Here is a 23738-nt window from a genome sequence, read left to right on the forward strand (position 1 = left end):
AGTTGAGAAAAACGCATTTACCTGTCAAGCTTTTTTATTGTTTGCTTTTGCCCGAGCGCTCTTTGTTAATTATTCAATGACTCGAAAAGTATTTGTCGGACTCATTTCATAATTTTACACAATATTGTAAGATATTATATTTTAAGAAAATGCAAAAAAAAATCAAATTTTTTGAAAATTCTGACTAAGCCTTTCAGGGATATTTGTAAATTTCCAAACGCAGACAATAAACAATAACAAAATATACCTCTTTTGCTCTATTTCCATCTATTGCATTCAATCTAATTGAGGAATTTGGTTCTTTTTTGTGAATTCACGTACAAATTCAAAGTTTTTTTTTTGTTGTTTACTTGTTTACAGATTTTGTACGACAGGCAAAATCATCGCCTTCCATACCTGCAAAAATCAGCTTCTATTAAACCAAATGCAATAAAATCTGTCACAATATTCATGATGGATGTAGGGCTGGCTATACACCCAGATATACAACTGAGTCTGACTGATTTTTGTGATATGAAGGCAGTCCGAGAAATTTTGCGACAGACTTTGTATCAATGGAAAATCGGTTTCAAGTGCGACAACTGTAATAGGTTCTTTGAAATAAATTGCATCAGGTTAAAGGACTATTTATTACGTCACACATTAAAAACATTTTTTTGGAAAAAATTGAGTTTTTTTAATTTTTAAAAAGAAAACAGCTAATAAAAATAAACGATTTTTTCAATAATAAAATTAATTAATTGAAATCATAATTGAAATAAAAGATTTGGTCGACATCCTGTATTTAGAGTTCTTTTGTGTATAGAACGCCCTGTAGCACATTTAAGTATTACCAATCACAAATAATGGCTACATAAACATCCCTCATAGTAATTCAAATGTGAAACGAGTTAAATTTATAAGATTTTCTCCACTTTTATTGCAGAAAACAGTGGAGCGTCATGATTGAATACATTTAAAACTTAGTTAAACATGACTACAACACCTTTAATTCGTTAATAGCATTTTTATGTCGTCATAGCAATAGTTTACTACCTAGCATAAAGGCACCAACGGCATAAAACAACAAAATAAGCAGCACTGGATTTTTATATTTGCTGTTGCGTTGTTTGTTTCTATACATGTTTCTATGTTTCTCGGCTAGCTGATTGGGATTAAAAATCAGTCGCTGGAGTAGAACAGCTGAAAAATACGATGTGTGAGAATATTTAACTAATTAATATAATAAGTGTAGCTAAGTAAAGCGTGGTGTTAAGAAAACATGAAGTTTTTTGTATAAAAGTAAAAAGTCTGAAAATAGCTGCAATAGTGGCCAATAAGGCGTAAGAATTCTAGGACTTGAATTGCACTGGTGAATAAGCGGTGATAGCCGTAAAATAACAAAGGTAAGCTACAATTAGGAGAGCTGGTCGTAGAGGTTTTAGAACTGAATATGTTCTTAAAATAACTACATCTAATTGACTTGCTTTAAGTACAATAGTACAAGAAACAAGGCGCCAGGAAAAATCGTTAAAAAACTGGGAGCTGCAAGGTTGCAAGGACATCATACTACTGTAATTACTGTGATGAAATTAAATATTTCAAGGTTACTTATTAAAAATAAAATATACAGATTACCCAAAAAAAAAAAAAAAAAAATATTGGTATTGTGGTTTCTTGTGTTATATGTAGGAAAAACTCAAACCATACAAACAAACAAAGTTTAGCAGCCTGGATGCTGATAGTAAGATCTTTGTGCATGATTGTGTCTACAAACAATGTGTGTGTATGTTGGTACATGCATAAGTTTGTTGTGCAAAATTTAATTGAAGTTGATTTGTGGATAATATCACCTTCATATAGTAATGCAAGTTAATACTTAAAAATAGAGAATTTCCTATTACGGCGTACCGAATAATCAATGCTGTTCACAGTTAATTCCGCAGTCAATTTCTATACACCTACAGTTTTAAGATGCAGTTATTAGAAATGATAATAGAGTAACTTTACAGCCTGAAATTTGCCATTTCATTTGTGTCATCTTTCATTTGTTTTATTTAATTCTTGTAGTTGAATTTCGTCAACCACCTCAAACAAGCTGGGTTTTGTTTAAAACCATAAACTGATTTACATATTCACACATGAATACATTTTTTTCTTTTAAACATACATATATCATATCCTAAATTTTATATAGCACACCTTTGAGCTAATTCATTCTTGTGCATTTCACTTGTTTACAAAACAGGCAGGCGTACAGACTCGTTTGATGTGAACGTGCACAACTTCAGTGTTTACTTTACCCTAGGAGGCAGAGCACCAAGTGGAAGACTGAAGGACGACGAAGCGCAACGATTGGTGCTATTCAAGTGTGAACTTTAATCGTCGCCATGATCAGTGCATTGCTCTCGCGGCTTATAATGTAAGTATTGTGTACAAATCTTCACAATGTCAGTTAGAGTACACATTAAAAAAAAAAAAATAAAAATGGTTTTAGATAAACATAAACCTAAAATACAATTGCCTACTTTAAATTCAATTCGATGTTAGCACTCCACCAATACTTCCGGTTTTTTTTTTTTGTTTTTGGTTGTGCATGATTGTCATTAGGCGCGTCGCAGGCATTGCTACGACGACGACCTATCAGTAACTTTTTATAAAGAAAGCAAAAAAGGAAAGAAACCACAATACTGTTAGTGGGCCTTGTTAATAACCTTTTTGTTGCTTTTTGTTTAAGCAATTGTTGGCGACACGTCATTACTTGTTCTCCTTTCAACCCAAACATATTTAGAAATACCACTTTTCAGGTAACTGAACTGCAACAATTTCGTTACCAAAAATGTGCGAGTAGTTCGCTTCATTTGATCTATCTCATGCGTGAATTGGTGTGTCTATAAGTACACCACCGGACACATACAAATTTCAGCAATTCATAAGTACTAGTACATACAATGAGCGTAGATTTGTATGCACACGATCGTACATATGTATAATGCGTCATAGAATGTGCGTCCATTAATAAATACAGCTGTTGCTGTTAAACTCTCAACACCAGTCAACGACATTTTAACATTTGCGCTTCTATAGGCGCTCAAGAAAATATACAACGAATTAAATGTTTATGTCTGTAGGAGTTACATTGAGTACATAAGAATACAAAGCTATGGTTTTAAATTTGATGTCTATATTAATATTTACAGCATAACATACATATTATATATGCAGATGTGTTATCAGAACAAATCTTGCACACACTTTTAAGAATTGCACATGTCCATGGATCCTTTCCAGCACATTACGTGCACTGTTGAAACCATTTCGACATACAAAACTCAACTGCAAATGCTTTTTCGACTACAAGTGTTGTCTGTTCGTCATTCCTGTTGAGCATATTTTTAGTGTCCGACACAGGCCGAATGCACAGTTCGAAAACCATTTCGAAACACTAATCGAAATTTTCATGCTATTTTTAAATATGAGCGTCTGCTGCTACCATAAAACTCATTCAGAAATTGGTATTGTGCTAATTGGTATTGAGCGTAATATATTGCTTTAGTCCAACTTCTATTTTGTGCCTGTTTAGTAGGCAAATAATTGGCATTTTACTTGAGAATTAATAAACAAATTTGGTGAATTGTATGCATACAAAAATACGGAAAATCAACCGCAATACAAGCGGCCAATAAGGTGGTATTGTAGAGTAAAATGGAGCGGAGTAATTGGAAGAATTATGCTGGAGGAGAATGGTCATCGATGCGGGAGGTGCCATACCAGCAGCAAAAATTCTTTCGAAAGCCTCCAAATCGTTTGCAATACGGTCAACACCATGAGAGCACATCAATGTATGGACGTTGGAATGTAGCACAAGCGCATGAATATCCCGCGCCCGTATGCGCAATGGATGGTGGTGGTTATTATCGTCGTTATTCGTTAGACGCACCACCGGAATCTATGATTTATTATAATAGCAAAAGATCAGCAGCATTTATTGGACAACCATTTGACGATGATGATGAGAAATCTCCTTCTGTCTCCGCCTCTGGCTCCAATATATTGCTATATCCCCATGCATTGAATATTGCCGATGAGCAACCACCGGACAATGTCCGCAGCGCATTCTATTTTAAACAAAAGAGCACACAATCAGCAGCTGATGCAAATATTATAAATACAGAGCAAGTTGTACATAATTTGACTTTGTTCGGACGTTTTTTGGAAGTAGTGCAGAGCTGGCCATTGCCCCATGTTTCATTTACAACGGCTTGTATTTTAGTGTTGCTGGCAACTTTCATATCACCACGTATATGGGCTGAAAATGTTATATTTCCTGCTTTCAGATTATCCTTTGGTACTCTATATCCGGCATATGCTTCATACAAGGCTGTGCGCACCAAAAACGTTAAGGAATATGTGAGTAATTAATTGTGTGTCAAATGCTATAATTGTCTACAGTTGTGAGATGTTTTAAATTTATCTCGTTTTAGGTAAAATGGATGATGTATTGGATTGTTTATGCTTTCTTTACATGCATAGAAACATTTACGGACATCTTTCTTTCATGGTTTCCGTTTTACTATGAGGTCAAAGTGATTATTGTTCTATGGCTATTGTCGCCAGCCACAAAGGGTAGCTCCACCTTGTATAGAAAGTTCGTACACCCGATGCTTACACGTAGGGAACAGGTACGGGAATTTTTTGCTTTTCTAATATCAATAAAAAATCATTAATGTTTAAATTGTTAGCACGTAATAAAAAATTAACAAAAGTAGTCGAAAATATTTCCCTATAAACTTTTGAGTTATGTACCGAAATGGCAGATCGAGACAGGCCGGTATAAAACCGGGACGTTGCAGTAATGCAGAATCGACTATCGTGGGACTATTATTTCTATGCCAAACGAAATGCCGCCGTAGCCGAATGGGTTGGTGCGTGACTACCATTCGGAATTCACAGAGAGGATCAAATCTCGGTGAAACACCAAAATTAAAGAAAAACATTTTTATAATAGCGGTCGCCCCTCGGCAGGCAATGGAAAACCTCCGAGTGTATTTCTGCCATGAAAAAGCTCCTCAAAAAAATATGTGCCGTTCGGAGTCGCCTTAAAACTGTAGGTCCCTCCATTTTTGGAACAACATCAAGACGTACACCACAAATAGGAGGAGGAGCTCGGCCAAACACCCAAAAAGGGTGTACGCGCCAATTATATATGTATATATATATATATATATAAATGATATGAGCAATATTTATTTCGCCTGACAGTCGGTACTACATATGTTACCGGAACAACCCGGGCTTACTATATTATCCTATATATAGCACTCCCCATACATGTATGGTTTTTGCTGATAAAACAACAAAAATATTTTCAATTTTTCATAGGCATTACAACAATGCTATTCTGTAAGCCTTAGCTGACAATTGGGCAATTAATTAAATTAATTAATTAATATTAATTATTAATTTTATGTAAATAGTTCTAGTTCTAGTTATGAGATTTCTTTTATTCAACTCTAATATTATCTAATTTAATTTGCGAAGGAAATCGATGAGTACCTCAATCAAGCCAAAGAACGTGGTTACTCAGCAGTACTACAGTTGGGCACCAAAGGCGTCAATTATGCCACCAATGTCATCATGCAAACTGCGCTTAAGGTAAATGTTTTTCAACGCAGCAGTGATTAAAATGCCATTTTTCTAGAGATCAAAAATCATTATGTAACTCGTCACTACCACATTGTGTTCACCATATATGCAACAAATACTCGATATTATCTAAACTCATCATCCATCATTGCGTAGCACTGTAAAAACTAAGAAAAATTAACCAAAAAAAAAAAAACTTTAAATATAAGTCGCCTATTAATCATACTAAGGATGCAGCTGATCGACTGAGGATCATTTGTGCAGCAGGATAACTTGTAGTTTTCATAATTTATACAGTTTGCTTTCACATATTTTATAGACGTTTAAGCATAAATATGCAAAATTTTTAAGCTTTATACACTTGTTTATCTGAGCTCAGTTAGTGCTGTTGCTAGCCGTACTTGATCACCTGCATCTCTTCTAATAAATGCGCAACCTATGTAGTTTATTAATTTAGTAAATCGGTTTCATTTATGCATATTTTCATTTAAATTTCTGTACACAAAATCAAATAAATGTCTTACGTTTTGTCATTTTAAGTGTTGTTTGATTTTTTACCGCGAAAATGTGAAAAAATATTTTATTTGTTTCAAATTAATTCAGTAACAATTAATTTAATTTAAATAATTGGGGTAATTTATATTTTCACCCTTTCGTTTTTAAAACAATTTGCCTTTTTTTATTTACTTTAATTTAAATAATATTTATTTTTTCTTTTCCTTTCCTTTGGTTACGATATAACGCACGCATCGCCTAACACAATCTAACACGCCAAACATACACATATACACAACACCAACAAAACACACTTCGCACGCTCACACACGCTTGCCCGCATTACTGCCGCTGCTGCTGCATGCGTCACATATTAACAGACAGTGCAGTTCGGTATTGGCACAATGGGCAACGGTGAACGTCCAGCACAGTTGAACTCCTCACAGTCGGACAATGAAATACATAGGTACCGTATTGCTCAACATGGGCGAGATGACCCAGATTGTATTGGTGATGCCAGTTGGATGCAGCGTTCCGCATCACTAGGCCAATTAAATGCTGCACAATTGGAGTTTTCAGAAGACGATGAACCGCTTGATTTCATACCGATTGCGGCAATGGTCAGCCATGAACGGGCGTTGATCGAAGAGGAACTAATCGAATTGAATGAGAAGGAAAAGGGTGCGGCACGTTCGCGAGAATTGCCAGCACGTAAGACGAGAGCACGAAAAACGACTACAACAGCAACACGCGCGGCAAAGCAAAGCAAATCAAATACAAAACCCATTGGTGGGTCTATAAGGGGACGTCGTAAATTACGCGATACTACGCCGGATATGGACTTAGAAATCGAGTAGTTGGCTGAATGAAGAAAAAATGTGTGAAAGATTTTTGTCGCAGAATTTAAATAAGTTTATGTATGATCTCTAAGCAGACGATAGCAACGTTTGCCAGCCAGCAACAACCTCGAATCGCCACAATTAAAACTAATTATAATACTAATTAATAATCATCTGCTTGTATTAGTGTAACAACAACACGTTTAGTTTGTAATTTTACAATTAATTTTTAATATATGCAACATTATTTTTTTATTCAATTTTAATATTAATACTCCTTGTCTTATTGTAAAAACCTAGAATCATTTATCATCACAACACAACCATCTTAAGTTGAATTGCATTAAAAATACCTTATGCCTAATGTTCATACACGTACATACAGATTTATTTGCGCATCTGATAAATTTCTTTGTCGTGCACATAATTTATACACAATAGGGTGGTGGAAACCTGGTGCAAACCATACGACGCAGCTACAGTCTAAGTGATCTCTCAGAACCAGATGTACATCGCACTCAAGACGAGGTAATTTCAGCAAGATAAAAAAAAGCAAAAAAAAAAAAAAAAAGACAAAGCAAAAGTTGAACAATACCCTTGCAAGCCATTGTCAATAATCAACTTTTCTTTCATGTGTATATATGTATGTATTATATATGTATTCAGATTGACGATGTGGTGCAAATGCGTTCACAGCCACGTATGCTGCGGCCTCGTACCCAGCCTGGCATTGCGCGCTCTGCGTCCGGTACGCGCCACTCTACTGGCATGTATTTTTCTGAGGTGGATGTCGTCAAAGGTGCGGATGGTTTTAAGTAAGCTCTACCGTTGACATACATTCGTACACAATGCTCTTAACAATAGTAATTTTTTTCCTGTCACAGCTATAATATAAGATCATCAGAAGACATTAGTTCGGGTTATTCTAGTGCGGAGCCGGTTTCTGCTGGTCTAAGTAGAACATCTTCGATGACAAATGCTTCGAAAACACGTTTGAAAGCCAAACGCACAGAGGTAATGTGCATTTTTTACAACACAATTTTTTTTTTTATTTAGTTTGTATGGGTAATTCATCTTTTAGACTTTAGAAAGTGAAATAACGCCAAGCAGCTCTTTATTTCGCACAGAATATTGCTAAAAATGTACTTAGAGTTTTCTTAATTTGCTGACCAAAGAGGGTGTGTAGTAATAGGACATAAACCAGAAACGCTTTCAATTATTTATCTAAATGGCAGCTTTGGTAAAGTAGTGCATGTACCGCTTGTGTGCAAAGAAATCTTAAATATGAATCATGAATCTTCATTATGATGGAGAGAAAAAATGCATGCTATAAATGGCGCATATCTAAGGGATAAAGTGTTTTCGGGGGAAAAATGATGAACAAAATGATCAAAAATTATGAAGAGTAGATAAAGAAGGCGCGAAACTTGCAGGGGATCAAATAAGCGCTAGTTGCAGCACACGCTTACAAGCTAAATTTAACCATTAACGACGTTTGCAGGAAATGTAATGAGCCAGGTACAAGAGAAACCTTTTAGCATCTTCTATGCTACTGTCCGGCTCTCACGAAAACTAGACTATGCTACTACAGCTTTGAAAGGCTAGAATCTATCGCTGAACTGGAGCTCGGGCGACTCCTAAAATTCGCGAACAGTACACGCATCTTGAGTGATGCATACTTTCGTTTAATAGGACCCTGATCTGGTATCGCTATGAACCAAAATGGTCTCTGTGTGGCTTCGGCCAGTCAGTATAACCTAACCTAACCTATGAATAATTGCTGATTAACTTCAAAGTCATACTATACTATATGCATGTTTACTATTGAGTTGTTGAAAAGGTCATGCATTTACGCCATAGTCTTAGCCCGGCAACCGTAGTACATGCTTAGGTTTCGTTCGCCTGGCATATTTTCCAGAACTTTTAGCATGCTCTCAAAAGGAATAGCTGGCTTAGTCTTACAAACAATGCAGAGTTCATTTCCAAGCTTTGTTTGGTATTTCGTATGATTTATAACCAGGCTGAGATGGCTTCAGTTGTCCCTCCAGGTAGTGGACTTTTTGCGCTGCGGCAGCGAAACTAAACAAGGTACTGATTTACTATGGTCTCATCTATTTCGAATACAATACCAAACAAGGATTTTTGTAGAAAACTTAAAAACGGGGAATCACATCTCATACAACACCCTGCAATAGTAAAAGTTACCCGGAATACCTTTCATATGCACCTGAAACCCTAAAAGTATAGATTTTGTTCAGTAATGCTGCACACTCGATTTTTCATTTCTCAAGAATTTCATTTTTTAAAAGGCTTTAAAGTTTAAAAGAGGGACTCTTTGATGTTTTCAGCATTACTATATAAAATCTGTAGTCTCAACAAAAGAAATATTTTTGTCGCAGGTGTAAGCAGTAAAAAATTGTTATGGGAGATAAATTTTTGTTTGCGATCAGACATTGGCATGATAAAATATAGGGTGATCAATCATGAGGTGCTTTTTTCAATAGTTAAAAAAAAAACAAAAATGTAAATTATGTTCAAAACCTTTATTTATCATTTGAAAGGACATTCTTTGACATTTACTTTTTGAATATGACTTCATTCAAATGTTGGCCGCAACTACGCTTAAGGTGGTCCATTCTGAGGTCCAATTTTCAATCACTCGTTCGAGCATTTCAACTGGTATGTCGTAAATAACACGCGTAATGTTGGCTTCCAGAGCTTCAATCGTAGCTGGTTTATAGGAATAGACCTTGGACTTCACGAATCCCCAAAGAAAAAAGTCCAAAGGTGTGATATCACAAGATCTTGGTGGCCAACTCACAGGTCCTAAACGTGAAATCAGCTGCTCTCCGAAATGACTTCTCAATAAAGTCATTGTTTCACAAGCTGTCATTGTCACAGAACGCTGATTTTCATAATACAGTTGAAAAATTTGTAGACGTTGTTGCGGTGTGAGTCTTTCCATGATGAACGCTGTTCAACAAATCCACGATGACAGTTTGCCACAACTCGCGCGCGATCTGTAAAAAAAACGCAAATGAAAAAAACTCCTCTTAATTGATCACCCTATACAAAATCTTCACGATTAGTGAGCTCTGGACGTTCTTGAATGATGGGTTCATTTCAACCATTCAGTTGCCAATTGAACATACCGACACCTCTGAAACCTGGGTCGGATGTTCGAAACGTTTGCGGCGTGAATAGCAAAATTATTTGGGAACTAGTTTGTTATATACTTGCGCGTACTTTTGTTCCTGCGGCACCCATATAGTATGCACCAAGCTTGCCTTTGCATTCCAACTTTTTAGTCTGTTCATAAAAGATTGAATTACGAGTATCAATGTTTATGCAACCGCTCGTGTGGTATAATCAGAACTACGGTCAATCAATTGAAGTTGTTTGCCTTGAAAACAATTGAAAAAGGGTTAGGTTTTCCCACAAACATCCATATACGGGGAATGTTGCAGGATTGACAGTCTCTTTGGCCAGGCATAAACCCGGGACGTTCCGGTAATGTAGAACCGACTGTCTATATACGGATAATATAATCCATAGACTCAGCCCCAATAGAACACCTCCATCTAGTTATATTTTTGCAAGAAGCTTAATTTCGCGCCTTCTCTGCCCTGACGCTTCCGACTTTTTTCTGAACCGTTCTCCTCTACGATAGTTTCGGTCGAATAAACTGAATGTGAACTTGATCACAGATTTCATTAGCGTTCTTGCGAAGCGTGTGCCCAATCCACTTTCACTTTTCCAGTTGAATTTAGCATGTCTCGTACAAGATCCTCGTTATTTATAGACCCATATTAGTTATATAGGTATATACACTATTCCGTATAAAAAAAGATTTTGCGTACTCGCCTGAGTCTAAAGTATTTTTGCAAGATGATCTGGGGTAAATTTTATTTTTGGTCGAACGAGTTCGGCTTAAATCCTTTGTTGTTTGTTTGACCGAGCTCCTCCTAAAATTTTGTAGTGCGCGTCTTGATGTTGTTCCACAAGTTGAGGGAGCTGCAGATTTATGCCCCTCCGAACAGCAGACGGTTTTTTATGAGGATGTCTTCAAAACAGTAGTACACTAAGAAGTTTGCCATTACCCTTCGAGAGGCGATTGCTATTAGAAAACGCTTTCTATTTGGTGTTTCATGTTCTCAGCGGATTTCGAACATGGACACTAACGAATATTAATCATACACCAACCCATTAGGCTGAGGCGACCGCTGTAGTAGTTAAGCCATAGCGATTGCAAATAAATACTAGATGTAGATATAGGGAAACCAATCTGCAATAGGTCACATGTACCAAGTTGGGGAGCTTAGCCACATCTTTTTGATGTAGACTGAAGTGATTCTTTACAGGGGGATAGTTGAGTTCAGGGTAAGCAATAATTGTATGTAATTGTGTACAGCAAGAGCATAATCCTCAGTTGTTGTTGTTTTTTTTTTTTTGCCTATTCATCAACTTTTTGAGACTTAATGAATGAGACCTGAATAAATGAATGAAAAGAAAGTTAGCACTTTGAACTTAATAACTTTTGAGACCTCTACGCATTACAGTACCTGATCCAATCCAGTTCCCTCAATAAACGTTGGATGGAGCTGAGTTGGGCTGGGCGTATGTGCCTTTGTATATTCCTTCTTCTCACTATGGTATTCTGGCGAAAGGGTCGCAACAGCCTCAGGAGTCAGTGGACCATATATCGTCCCTGTGCGGATAGCTGCTTAATCTACACTTACCTGTGAGAATGCAGTTTGTCCTTAGGTAGGCTTATGATATGTTTAAAAAAAAAAATCAATAGGTGCGCCTAAATGAAGCCATGAGGAAATGGAGATTAAAATAGTCGAGTACTGTTGGCGCGATTTAGATGTTGCATATTTTTAGGCACGTATTTTTTAAAACAAAAATATAACGACCCAAATTTCAAAATATCTTTAAATGGCAGCCCAAAGGACTTGGATAGGATGCCTACTTCGGTGATGTAACACCGAAATTATAAAAATTCTTTTTTCTAACAGCCCGCTGTCTTCTGTCTGATCTTCTGCTAAGATATTAGTTCCTGTAAAAGCCCACATACCATCCGGCAGTGGCATTATAATGTACTTATGTGTCTTGCTTTGCCAAAAAAGATGCGTATAAAAGAAAAGAAGAACCTTCGCCTCAACCATTTAGGCTTTTGCGCTTTAAACTATCGCCAGTATTAGCAACAGTCGCCTGCTTTTTGGGTTGAATCAAATCAGCTGGTGAAGGAGATGCAAATCACGCGCCAAGCAAGAACATTAAACAAGAATGCCTTATTTTTGATTGCATTTTTGCGCTTAATTGGTATTACCTTAAATTTACTGAAATTTAGTTTCTTTTCATTTGATTTCTTTATGATTTATTATATATTTTTAATTCCAACCTCATCCCCTATAGATTGTAAATGACCCCAAACAGTTTAGACCAACAGAGCGAGAGCTCTTTCAGCCCAGTCCATTACCTATGCCTGGGTTTGGTCATTTAGAAACTGAAATAGGGTCAGATGGTTGTGAAAGATTAGAGAACTCTGCAGTTTTCGATGTGCAGAAATGCATCCACACCTTAGAGGATATGCCACACGCAAAATCTAAAAACGAAGGTGACGTCTACGCCAAGGAAGCAGCCCAGCCACAGTCAAAAATGCAAACCATAGAGGAGATCAATGATTTTGAGAATAGTTTTGAAATGGAAAACGCAGAAAATATTATGAATTTCGTAAAAATCACAGAAATGGAAGAACAACTGACTCACAGTGATACCACGCGGCAGCAGCAGGATAAATGTGAGCCTGCATTACCTCAAGAAAGTCTATCGTTTAAGGATACAGATGCGGAAGTTAATGAAGTTGAAGTAGGATTAACGGACGAGATTAGTTTCAAGGATAACAATTCTATTTGCAGTAACATCGATACCTTCAACACACTTGAAAGCAGCGATGAGGACAATGAAAGTGATGAGTTTTCAGATGCACTACCATCATTAGCCGACGACGACGACGGCATTGAGCCGGTAAAGGAAGAGAAACTAACCGATCAAACAGTGAAAGAATATGAAACCAGCCAAATGCTGTACGCAGAGAAAGAATCTGTTGAACCTATTGCCACAACTCAAGCGGCTACTGAAGCATCGCCGACACCCGCAGAGTTGAGCAAAATGAGCAAAGAGAGCAAATTCGAAAAGCCTAAAGTCAGTGCTAAACAACTACAAGACACTTTAAAAGAAATAAAAGACAATTTTCGTGCCACCATTGCACCCACAACATCGCTACCAACAACAACTACCTATGATAGTAGTAAATTATTAGTTCCACGCCTACTTACGCACAACAAAGGCAAAGCACCAGCACCGCCGTTACCACCGCGCCCCACACGTCCAGTGACAACGAACGACAATGTGGACACTGTTATCAGTGCAGTACAGACTCCATACAGCAATACCGTAGATGCTACTAGCATATCATCACGTAGTCCTTCGCCAGTGCCGCATAAGAGCATTTTCAAAAATTTAAAAACGAATCTCTTTCGTTTCACCAGCAACAGTAGTTTGGTCGATAAGCAAAATGATGGAAATGTGGAAAAATCCACGCACGCTTCACCGCCATATGAAACGCAAATATAGGTGCAGCTACAAAAACAACAATAATATACAATAAAAACAACATATTTACAAGAACTTGCAGTTAATGCAACAAAATTTTGCTAGAACTGTAAGAAAAATTCGCTTTCTCTTAAAACTATTCCTATTGCAATGTTCGAGAGTTCGATGGAATCTTTACTGCTGCTGTTCTACCGTTTGCCATTCCTGCTTTATTTGCCTTGTTGTTGCACCAATTTCCGATGGGCTTATAGTTGCCTGTTCTGGGCTTTAGTTCAATATTTGCCAATGCATTTTATGTACATGCCTACATGCATACATATGAAACTTAATAGTACTTATTTTTGCACTCATCAATTTGTACATATACAATATAATACATATGTATGCGTACATACATCCACACATAGTAAGCATAGTTTGGGTAAACTTGTATGCACTCTGCCATATGTAGATATGTATGTACCTATGGTGATTGCGCATCATGTCGCATACACACACACGTCTGTGTACAAGAAAGCATTCTCACAATTTGCAATCCAGGTACCCGAGTTTACCCAAGATCACACGTGCACTCATACATATTCGTACATATAAAAGAAATATACTCTCGTTCGTCTTGCTAAACTAACCCAAATGTTCCAGCTGCCTTATAGTGTCGCGTTTGCGCATACAAACGGCGCACTTGGTAGGTCGCCACGCATGCACTCCTACCGAGCATGCAAATGCATATTGTTTACTTTGCTTTGCCTCGTTTTTAACCCTGCCATGTTTTATAACGTAATTTTGATGTCTTGAAAATATTTGTACTCCATTGCAGGTTATGTCGGCCAGCTACACCACTCTTCCACGCACCAAAAAGTCTGAGAAAGTCATCGTAGCCAGCTCCAAAACGCGTAGCAAGTTGGAAAAATAGAAGGCAGTTAAACAGCAGACAAACAATCCAAAGCATCGCGACCAAAATTGAAATACTCATCGAACGGTAAAATAAAAGATCAACGGTTAAGTGAATGAAACGCTTTAAGGAAGCGCTTGGAACAGCTTCGAAACAAATTTGAATTGCTTTAAAACATAACTGAAGTTATGCATGCAGAAAATGGTTCATAGGTGAATGGAAACCGTCGGCCACATCACTACTAATTTGTTGGCTGGCAAGGTTTATTGATTGAAAAGTGGTTGATTTTTTTTTTAAGTATTACGACTGTTACTCAAAGTTCCCCTTACTCTCCCAAAGCGTTATCTATCCAAAATATCAAATATGTAAATGTGACTGTAGAAAGAATGCAGAAGAAGAAGAAGAAGTATACTCTTAAAGCTAGTATTTTTCTGTATGCTGTGAAGGAGGATCTCTGTACGTGGCCAATGTGATACAGTCTGTGTGGAATATATCATTCGTGAATTCCGCCAGCTGAGTGAGTGCAGGTTCTTTTTTATTACTAATACTAAATAATAAATAGCATCGATCAATTATATGTAATAGTAATTATTTATGTGCATTTTGTAAAATACCCGTGTACATTATATATAGTTTGCCCCAAAACATACAAAAACAACAAACAACAAAATGTAACTATTTATTATTGGATGCAACGTTTCGTTTGATGAAAAATTCTGCAAGCAAGTTGATTGTCGTAGCGAACTACAAAATTGAAAACAGAGGTGCTCAACTATTAGTTTGAATTATGTATATTTAATTAATTACTTACATTCATAAATACGTACATCTACATACTATATATATATATATATATATATATATATATATATATATATATATGTATATACATATAAGCCTACGTTCTTGTGTTGTCAACTCATTAGTTAAGCATATTTTGTATTATTAAAATTTTTTTCTCTTTCCCGCCTGAAAATGTATACAACTACTCGCATATTCGAACACGTTTGTATACATACTTACATACATACATACATACATACATATATGTAATGAAAATAGTTACTAACATTAAAACGATAAATAAAGGTATATATTGAGTTTCCTCATGTGTGTATGTAACTGTATATGCCTTTTCTAAAACCTAAAGGTGCTGGCCCAATGCAGGCTGACTTTGCTTGCTTGGCTTCGATAACTGTCAGAAATGAATAGAATAGTACCGAAATGTAATATACGGCATGAGACCACGTGGCAGGTGGATAAAGCTCAAGACTTGCCAAAACACTGCTTTCGGACAGCGACGGGTTGCGTCCTGATGTCCCCTCTTCAACCTCTTCAACACCTTCACAACGATGCATTGATGCTCCCTGTATTGGAGCACAATAAACTACTCAGTAAGCAGTTCCGGTGAGGGTGCTACCGCAGGTTTCACCCTTGCAGACACCTGCTTGAGCCAGAGCCGCCTCCCAGGCAGGTTAGGAGACACCTTCTAAATTACGCCGACGAGTTCCAGGACAATACTAACAGACATTTACAGGACCAGACAGTGTTTAGACAGACTATAAACGACATTCATCGGGAGACCGTAACCACCATCCTAAGCTCTCGACCATCGAATGCCGTAATCGGAGTCCAACCCCCTACAGCAGATAAAGAGCTCCAGCTTCCCCGTGTGACCCGCGTAACACTGGCGCAATTACGTTCTGGATATTGTAGCAGGTTAAACTCCTACTTATCCAGAATTGACCCCGACATACCGAACATATGTCCGGCATGTGAAGGTACCCCGCACGACAGTAACCACCTTCACACATGTCCCTTAAAACCCACTCATCTAACACCCCTTTCCCTCTGGACCCAACCTGTCGAAACAGCATGTTTCCTGGGCCTACCTTTCGATGAGCTAGACAAAGACGACCGGTGATATACACTACACTGCTTGTATTATGCTACAACAACAACAAAAGCCACATGGCAGGTTTACTTGAAGCGCTTGAAGAACAGAGAAATTTCAAATAGTTCAATGTTCTATTTGCAGCGCTTTTGACATTAGGCATAGAACAACACCCCTGTGTTTCATTTGTTGATCTAAATATTGTATAATTCGCGCGCCCAAAACTTTCGTCGTTGGCGCGATTGCCCTCTTATCTTGTATATTTTTACTATTAAAATAAAAATCCGCCTTGTTTTTTCACAGCTTCTAGTTAACTTCATGTTTCCGAAAAGGTTTTGTGTAGTATTGAATATGGTTAACATCTTGCACGAGTCATCTGATTGTTATGACAGCGTACAAAGCGCCCATTAGGCCGTACGAATTTTCAAAGCCAAGCAAAACAAGTACAGCAAGCAAAGCCAGCCTGCGTTGGCCAGCACCTTAACTGATTTGCACAAAAGTGATCTTCCTCCCACGTTGCTCAATACTTGCAGTGCCGTCAGAATTGGAAAGGACCTCGCCGAGCCGTTTGATACCAACCGAGGCTTCGGAAGGGTGACTCTCAGTCGTGTGACTTCTTTAACCTGATGCTGGAAAAGATCATGCGAGCCGCAGAACTGAATCGCTCAGGCACAATTTTTTATAAGAGCGTACAATTGTTGGCGTATGCCGATGATATTGGTATTATAGGCCTTAACAATCGCGGTGTTAGTTCTACCTTCTCCAAACTGGATAAAGAAGCAAAGCGAATGGGTCTGGTGGTGAACGAGGACAAAACGAAGTACCTCCTGTCATCAAACAAACAGTCGGCGCACTCGTTTATCGGCACCCACGTCTCTGTTGACAGTTGTGATTTCGAGGTTGTAAGATACTTCGTTTGTCTAGGAACCAGCATTAACACCGCTAATAATGTCAGCCTTCATTTATCTAACGTAGAATCTCTCTTGCCAACAAGTGCTACTTTGGACTAAGTAAGCATTTGAGTAGTAAAGTCCTCTCTCGACGAACAAAACTAACACTTTATAAGGCTCTAATCGTGCCCGTCCTATCGTATGGCGCAGAAGCTTAGACGTTGACAACATCCGACGAGGCGCCCCTTGGAGTGTTTGAGAGAAAGATTCTCAGTGGAATATAAATATAAAGGTTTTTTTTGTGCTGTGACAAAAATAGTGCTATAGAACTGCGTTGGACACAACAGAGTTAAGAGAAATCCGCTAACAGCCAAAAAAAAAACAAGAACATTATTCCCACTGTAAAATTTGGGAAGTTAATTGTAATGGTATGGGGTTGTATTTGTGGCAAAGGTATTGATGAAATTTAAGTTATTGAAGGCAACATGACAAAAGAAATCTATTTAGATGTTTTACGTAACACGTTTTACATTGAGACGATGTGCGCAAAAATTTGTACTCACTGATCCAGAAAATCCAAATAAATTTTGTTTTTCAAATTATACCAAGGTAATATTCCCAAGCACAAGTCTAACATATTATATGTAGGTCCTGGTTGGTAAATAATTGCTCAAAAGTGTTAGATACTCCTGCCCAAAGCCCAGATGTCAACTCAATTCAAAATTTATGATCGCATTTGAAAATGAAAGTGAAAAAAGGTGTTCTACAAACCAAAAGAACATGATACGATGCATGAAAGAGGAATGGGAAAAGACAAAGTCAAAGGAATATGACCCAAAAACTAATTTCATCAATGCCGAGGAGTCTACAATCGGTAATGGATTCTATAGGTGCAGGTGGTCACAGCAAATATTAACACACAAAGAGTCATTTACATTTATTTGATTTTTTATTTTATTAAGCCTGTTATATGAAAATAATTTTGAGACATTGCCAAATACAACATCTTTTTTAATTTTTTTTTTTTGCCAAATCACTTTAAATAAATAATTATCTTTTTGCCATAAATGGCGGAAAAATTCAATTTTTTTATAAACATAAATAAATAAATACGCATATTACTTTTTAAATCCACTTCAAACATTTTTCCTTGTTAAATATTTTCATATGAAAAGATTTATACTACAAACTGTACATGCATAGCTCAACATCTACATACCGGTTTGTAGTGAACTCTTCGTACACCCCTTTATTGTAGGTAGCTGTAATATAACCTAATCCTTCACAAACACCACGAAAGAAGGGAACTAATCAAACTGGTTTTACTGGAACGAACTGGATTTATATCCTGTAGAAAAAAATGCATCATACGGAACACACTCCAACAAATTTGTGGATATATTTTATTACATCCGGAATATCCGTTATCAACGCAGACCGTCTAATAGCGTCATTAGGTGGTTGTCTGCGTCTCACTGCCGTCGATAAAATGAGTTTAAAGATATCGCACCCTAAATACAAAAGGGTCACAACTCAAAATTTTTCAAAACTGAGTTTTTTGCATAAATTAATTCAGAGTACACATTTCTAACTGCTGCAAATATTTCGTTCACATAACTATCTTCTTTAACTGGAAAAATACAGTTATGCCTATTTTTATGTCAAGTGTGTTGCTTTTGCACGATCAACTAAAGAGAATTATTTTTAGTTGCGTTAATGGGCTCAAGAACAGCTGATTACTTTTATTACACATAAAGAGTTTTATTTTGAGTTCTGCCTCTATAACTGTAAAAAGTGATACATTTCGTGGTATATTATTTTGCATTGTGCCTCTTTAGTTGTGAAAAGTGAGTTCAATTAGGTTAGGAAACTTATAAAATTAAAACATTTTATCAGTTAAAAAGGTACAACTTAAGATAATATCACTAGTTAATCGAAAAAATTTCAGTTAAAGAGTCATAAATCAAAATTTTGTTTTATTTTCGCAAACATAATATAGAATTGAAAAAAATATAGTAGAACCTTCTTCAATGTTGTATATTTTCATGATGGAACAATATTTTCTTTAAATATTATCGCGGAACCGGCTCATACAATACGACTTTCCTTACCTGCACAACAGCACTCAATCATTTGCACAAAGTACAGACATTTCCTCCCACTAAATCCACGGCGACCCAATTTCCAACATGGGCAAAGGTGGTGACCCAATCACTGAAAGCCAAAGTCTATGATACACCAATTCTAACAATAGATAATCCCAAATTACTGTTGGTGACTTTGGATCGAATGCTGTTCTTTTCAAAGCATATAACCGCAATCGTCAGTAAGGTCCAAAACACCAACAAGCTCCCCAAATCGCTAGTCGGGAGCACTAGTTAAAGGCTGAGCCACATTCTAGTTATATCAGGAGGCATTTCCACCACATGACTGACGAGATTCAGGACTATGCATGACAACCACTAAACCTTCCCATATATAGACATACTATACACGATATTCATTGGGAGTCCTTCATCAGCTTCATAAGCTCTCGCTTCCCGGATGTCGTTATTGGATTCCAACCAACATCCATTACCAACGGAGAGAATACGGTTAGACGATATTAACGACGGCGCCAACTGGTGATTTTATCGTGTCCGGCAGTGCTTGATAAACTGCTACAACAACAACTACAAGAGTTTTAGCTACTCAGACTCCCACTTATCTATAATTAACGCCGACATACTCACCATATGTCCGGTATGCGTAGGTATATCGCCTGAAAGTAACCTCCCTTGCACATGCCTACTTAAACATACTCATCTAACACCACCCTTTTGGTGCCACACGGTCTAAATAACGCACTTCCTGGGCCGACGACTGATGAATTTGCCGCTTTAAGCAGAGATCTGTACGCTGCTACAAAACAACTTACCTTTTTGCATGCTCATTCTGCTTCATCTATTAGATAGCAGAGGTCTTATAGACTCAATAAAAAAAAGTTCGAACAAATACTTTCCTGCCTTGTAATTTTTATTTTCCCCGCTTTAAGAGGTCTCTCATAAGCCAATATTTTCCTGTACCATCACCCACACGAGAAATTCAAGCATCCATAGTAATTGGTGAACCCAGTGAACCCACAAAAACATGTACACCAAAGGGTTACTCATACATGTGCGTATATATTCATGCGTATGTATGAATATGTACAATGATCGGTCTAACGGTAGGCGGAGAGTACAACCTTTATCAAATTTTATTGTCATTTTTAACCTGATTGTTTAACTATTTTTAAAACCAAAATATGTGGAAACACTTTTTTATATAGTGGTGCGCTTGCGCTTCTTCTACGACCTGACCTTGACCTTGATATCAGTTTCCAAAGTGGCAGCAAATTAGCTAGTAAGAACGCAGTGAAAGCAGCAGCTGCTGCATTGCATTGGTGCGAATATGTTGATGCATGAAATCGCATTCACATAAATACATACTTAAATATGTACAAATACCATCACCTACATACATATGTACGTGTGTAGATATGTGCAGCAATACGTGCATGTATATTCAAAATATGTATGTATGTATATGTTCATGCACATATGTTACGCATTAAGGCGAAAATAATTTGCAATGCGCAGCACTGCATTGGTAAACGGGCATCAGGCCCATGATCTACGCATGCCGCAATTCCACCATGGTAGTGACTGTACTTTCAACACAATTTACGCTGTGGTGAAAGATAACAATATAAGTTAATAGATGAATGAAAGCAAAATCGCATTTCACAAACGGCTGATGTCCTAATATGCCCGAAAGGTGAAAGAAAAGTAACCATCCTAGCCAACTATATTTGTACACAACCACCGTCACAAACGCAGGAAAGGAAATCAAGACAACTGCTGCTACATGTGTTCCTCACAGCATCGACAGCACTGACACTGTCGGTCACGGCCGCACATAGAAACAACGTACGACAAAGACGAGGCAAATGTAGCGCAAAAACCTGAAATGTGATGTGCTCACCAATACAAATCACCACCAAAGATGTGGTAAAACTTTGCCATGTACATATGTATGCACAAATGTTTGTATGTACAATATGCAGTAGATACATATATAATCATGTAGGTAGCCAAAAACTACCAAGCAACAATGTTAGCGAAACAAGTATGGAAAACGCCAAATGCTATATAACGGAAACCCAATGTACAATGAAACAAATTATCTTGTTCTCAAATCAGCAGCTCCAGTATTTTAATTTACAATTAAAAAACAATCACAGTGATATTTGAAATTTTATATTGAAGGTTCGTGCTTCTGAGTTGGTTTTCTTTGCTCTTCTGTTCTATTCTTCCATGGATATTCTCTGGACTGCTCTATACTCCGCTCCTTCAACTGGGCCTGATACCCGCCGCCGTTCCACAGAAAAACAAAAGTGCTTCGAGTTAACATTATCGTATCGGCCCAGTTAATTCGCTCAAGTCAAATCACCTTAATTGTGAATATAATGCATTTGTGGTTGGACTGTATGTGTGTATGTATGTTCACTGGAGGAGATGAATATGAAGCAGCTGTAATTCTCAATTTCGATCGACAACAAACAATTTCAACTTCTCAGGATCGTAGACGCAGTTTTGCTTCAAGATGCCTGCGTAGCGTATTTTCCTAGGATGAGTCGCAATAGGGCTCAAATTGGAATTAGAAAATTTGTTTTTTGAAAATAGGGTTTATAAGGAAGGAGTGTGAGTTTAATTTTTGTTTTATGATTTTTTTCTTTTATTTTTATAAGTTGGTTGCAATAGTATGTGTAGTATACGACATCGTGCCGGTTCCTAATTACGGCCCCCCTTCTCGTCACATTCACGTCTTAGATGACCGCTCTTACCGCAGCCGTAGCATGTCTTCGCCGTGTCCGGACAATTCTTGGAAATGTGGCCTGTGCGGTTGCACTTGTAGCACGAAATGTTACTCACATTCCGATCGTTCATGGCCTCCGGGCAATTACGCGCCCAGTGACCGAGCTTGTTACACTTATAGCAAGTGGGATTGTCAGCTTGTGTGCACTCCTTCGAGATGTGACCGATTCCATTGCAACGATAACAGCGTTCTGCCTCCTCAGGACAGGTACGCGCAAAGTGCCCAACTTGATTGCACTTGTAGCACTTTTCGCGAGCACCACCGCGTCTCATATCACGGCCTCCACCTACCATGCCGCCACCGGCATTGCAGTCGCGGGCAAAGTGGCCTGGACGGTTGCACTTGTAACACGTGGGAGCTGACATTTTTCTTCCGTACTAATCTGTTCTCGCGGGAGTCTTACCAACTAGAAAGTCTTTACCACAGTCCAAACGTTAAAACAACTAAATGCAGCGCGCTCCTCTCAGTGAAAATTGCTTTCACCACTCCACGCACTGAACACAAATCGAAATGGCTGCCGACGTCGACGTTCGTCCAACAGCGCCTCCGACTAATAATTCCAAAAATGCCCCCTAAACTCGAAAACCAGGGTTACCTAAGGCTTAACTAAACTTCACATAAGTGCTGCCAATCCTTCCAACCATAACTTCACTAAACAATTTATATTTCCAATACTATTACGCCAATTACATTTGGTGTATACATTTTAATTAACTTACCATCTATTTACTATTTTTCTAAAACTCTTTCTATACATAATTTAATTCAGGCAATAGAATAACGGGACTCTGCTTAATGCATAACAGGCAGCGTGGCATTAATTACCGTTTATCCTCACAAGATGGCGCTAAGGAGCACACTCAGTTGAAATGAAGGGGTAACTTTAATGCAAGGGATACACATCGAAATGCAGCGGACAATACCCTCTAGCCGGTGACGGTGCTGCCAAGTTATGTGTTTCGATCTTACAACAATGCCCCACAATGCTTGTTGCCATCACCTCGAACACAATTATTGGCACTACTTAAAGCTGTATACATGTAGCAAACTCATGTTCAGAAATATTGATGAGATAAAAACGAAATTTAAATATTTTTATTCGAATTTGAAACATTTCCATATATTGGATTTAAAAGTTAACATGGAAAATATTTTATAGTCGTTAGTTTAACCTACTAAAATTCTACAAAATTTGGTTGTTACAAATGTTCTGTAGAATAAAAATACTTGTAATAATTTAGACTTGTGCAGCAACAATATAAATGCTCAATATATCCGAAAATGTAAAATTTGAAGTTTTTTCAAACTAGTATTTTCCCTTTTCATTCCACTAGGCCCAATTTAGAAGTGTTCAATCTTAGTTTTGGTTGAGTTCAACGTTTTAGAATGAAATACATATATAAGTAAAACACAACACGTGAAGGGGCGCTCGGCGTTACGTGTCGGATATTTTGTCGTTCTGAGCAAATATTTGCATCTCCAGATCAGAGCCAAATGAAATAAATCTTGTCTTTGGGATAAATGGAAGATTTGTTCTTAAGGACTTATTTACTTTTCAGGTATACCTTACAACTCTCGGGGCTTAG

At 37.5% G+C, this 23738-nt stretch overlaps 2 protein-coding genes across 5 annotated transcripts; one reads left to right on the forward strand and one right to left on the reverse strand.

Moving 5' to 3' along the window:
* The first annotated feature begins 925 nt into the window (after positions 1-925).
* Positions 926-15337, forward strand: LOC129246497 (receptor expression-enhancing protein 1). 4 transcript variants are annotated; one of them, XM_054885365.1, is made up of 10 exons: positions 926-1385; positions 2228-2401; positions 4317-4389; positions 4464-4661; positions 5521-5634; positions 7401-7487; positions 7626-7774; positions 7844-7973; positions 12378-13686; positions 14395-14508. In XM_054885365.1, exons 2-9 carry the CDS (start codon positions 2370-2372, stop codon positions 13596-13598), a joined length of 2004 nt encoding a protein of 667 aa, XP_054741340.1. In that variant the 5' UTR covers positions 926-1385; positions 2228-2369; the 3' UTR covers positions 13599-13686; positions 14395-14508. The 4 variants fall into 4 exon arrangements, with proteins under 4 accessions (XP_054741340.1, XP_054741342.1, XP_054741339.1 ...); XM_054885367.1 differs by lacking the exon at positions 12378-13686 and having other exon boundaries at positions 962-1385; positions 14395-15337; XM_054885364.1 differs by lacking the exons at positions 926-1385; positions 2228-2401 and having other exon boundaries at positions 3519-4389.
* A 6119-nt stretch (positions 15338-21456) lies between these two features.
* On the reverse strand, positions 21457-22718 carry LOC129246499 (CCHC-type zinc finger nucleic acid binding protein). The gene has a single exon (XM_054885368.1). It carries the CDS (start codon positions 22515-22517, stop codon positions 22068-22070), a length of 450 nt encoding a protein of 149 aa, XP_054741343.1. The 5' UTR covers positions 22518-22718; the 3' UTR covers positions 21457-22067.
* Positions 22719-23738: the final 1020 nt, after the last annotated feature.

This window comes from Anastrepha obliqua, chromosome 4 (genome assembly GCF_027943255.1).
Source record: "Anastrepha obliqua isolate idAnaObli1 chromosome 4, idAnaObli1_1.0, whole genome shotgun sequence".
NCBI lineage: Eukaryota > Metazoa > Arthropoda > Insecta > Diptera > Tephritidae > Anastrepha > Anastrepha obliqua.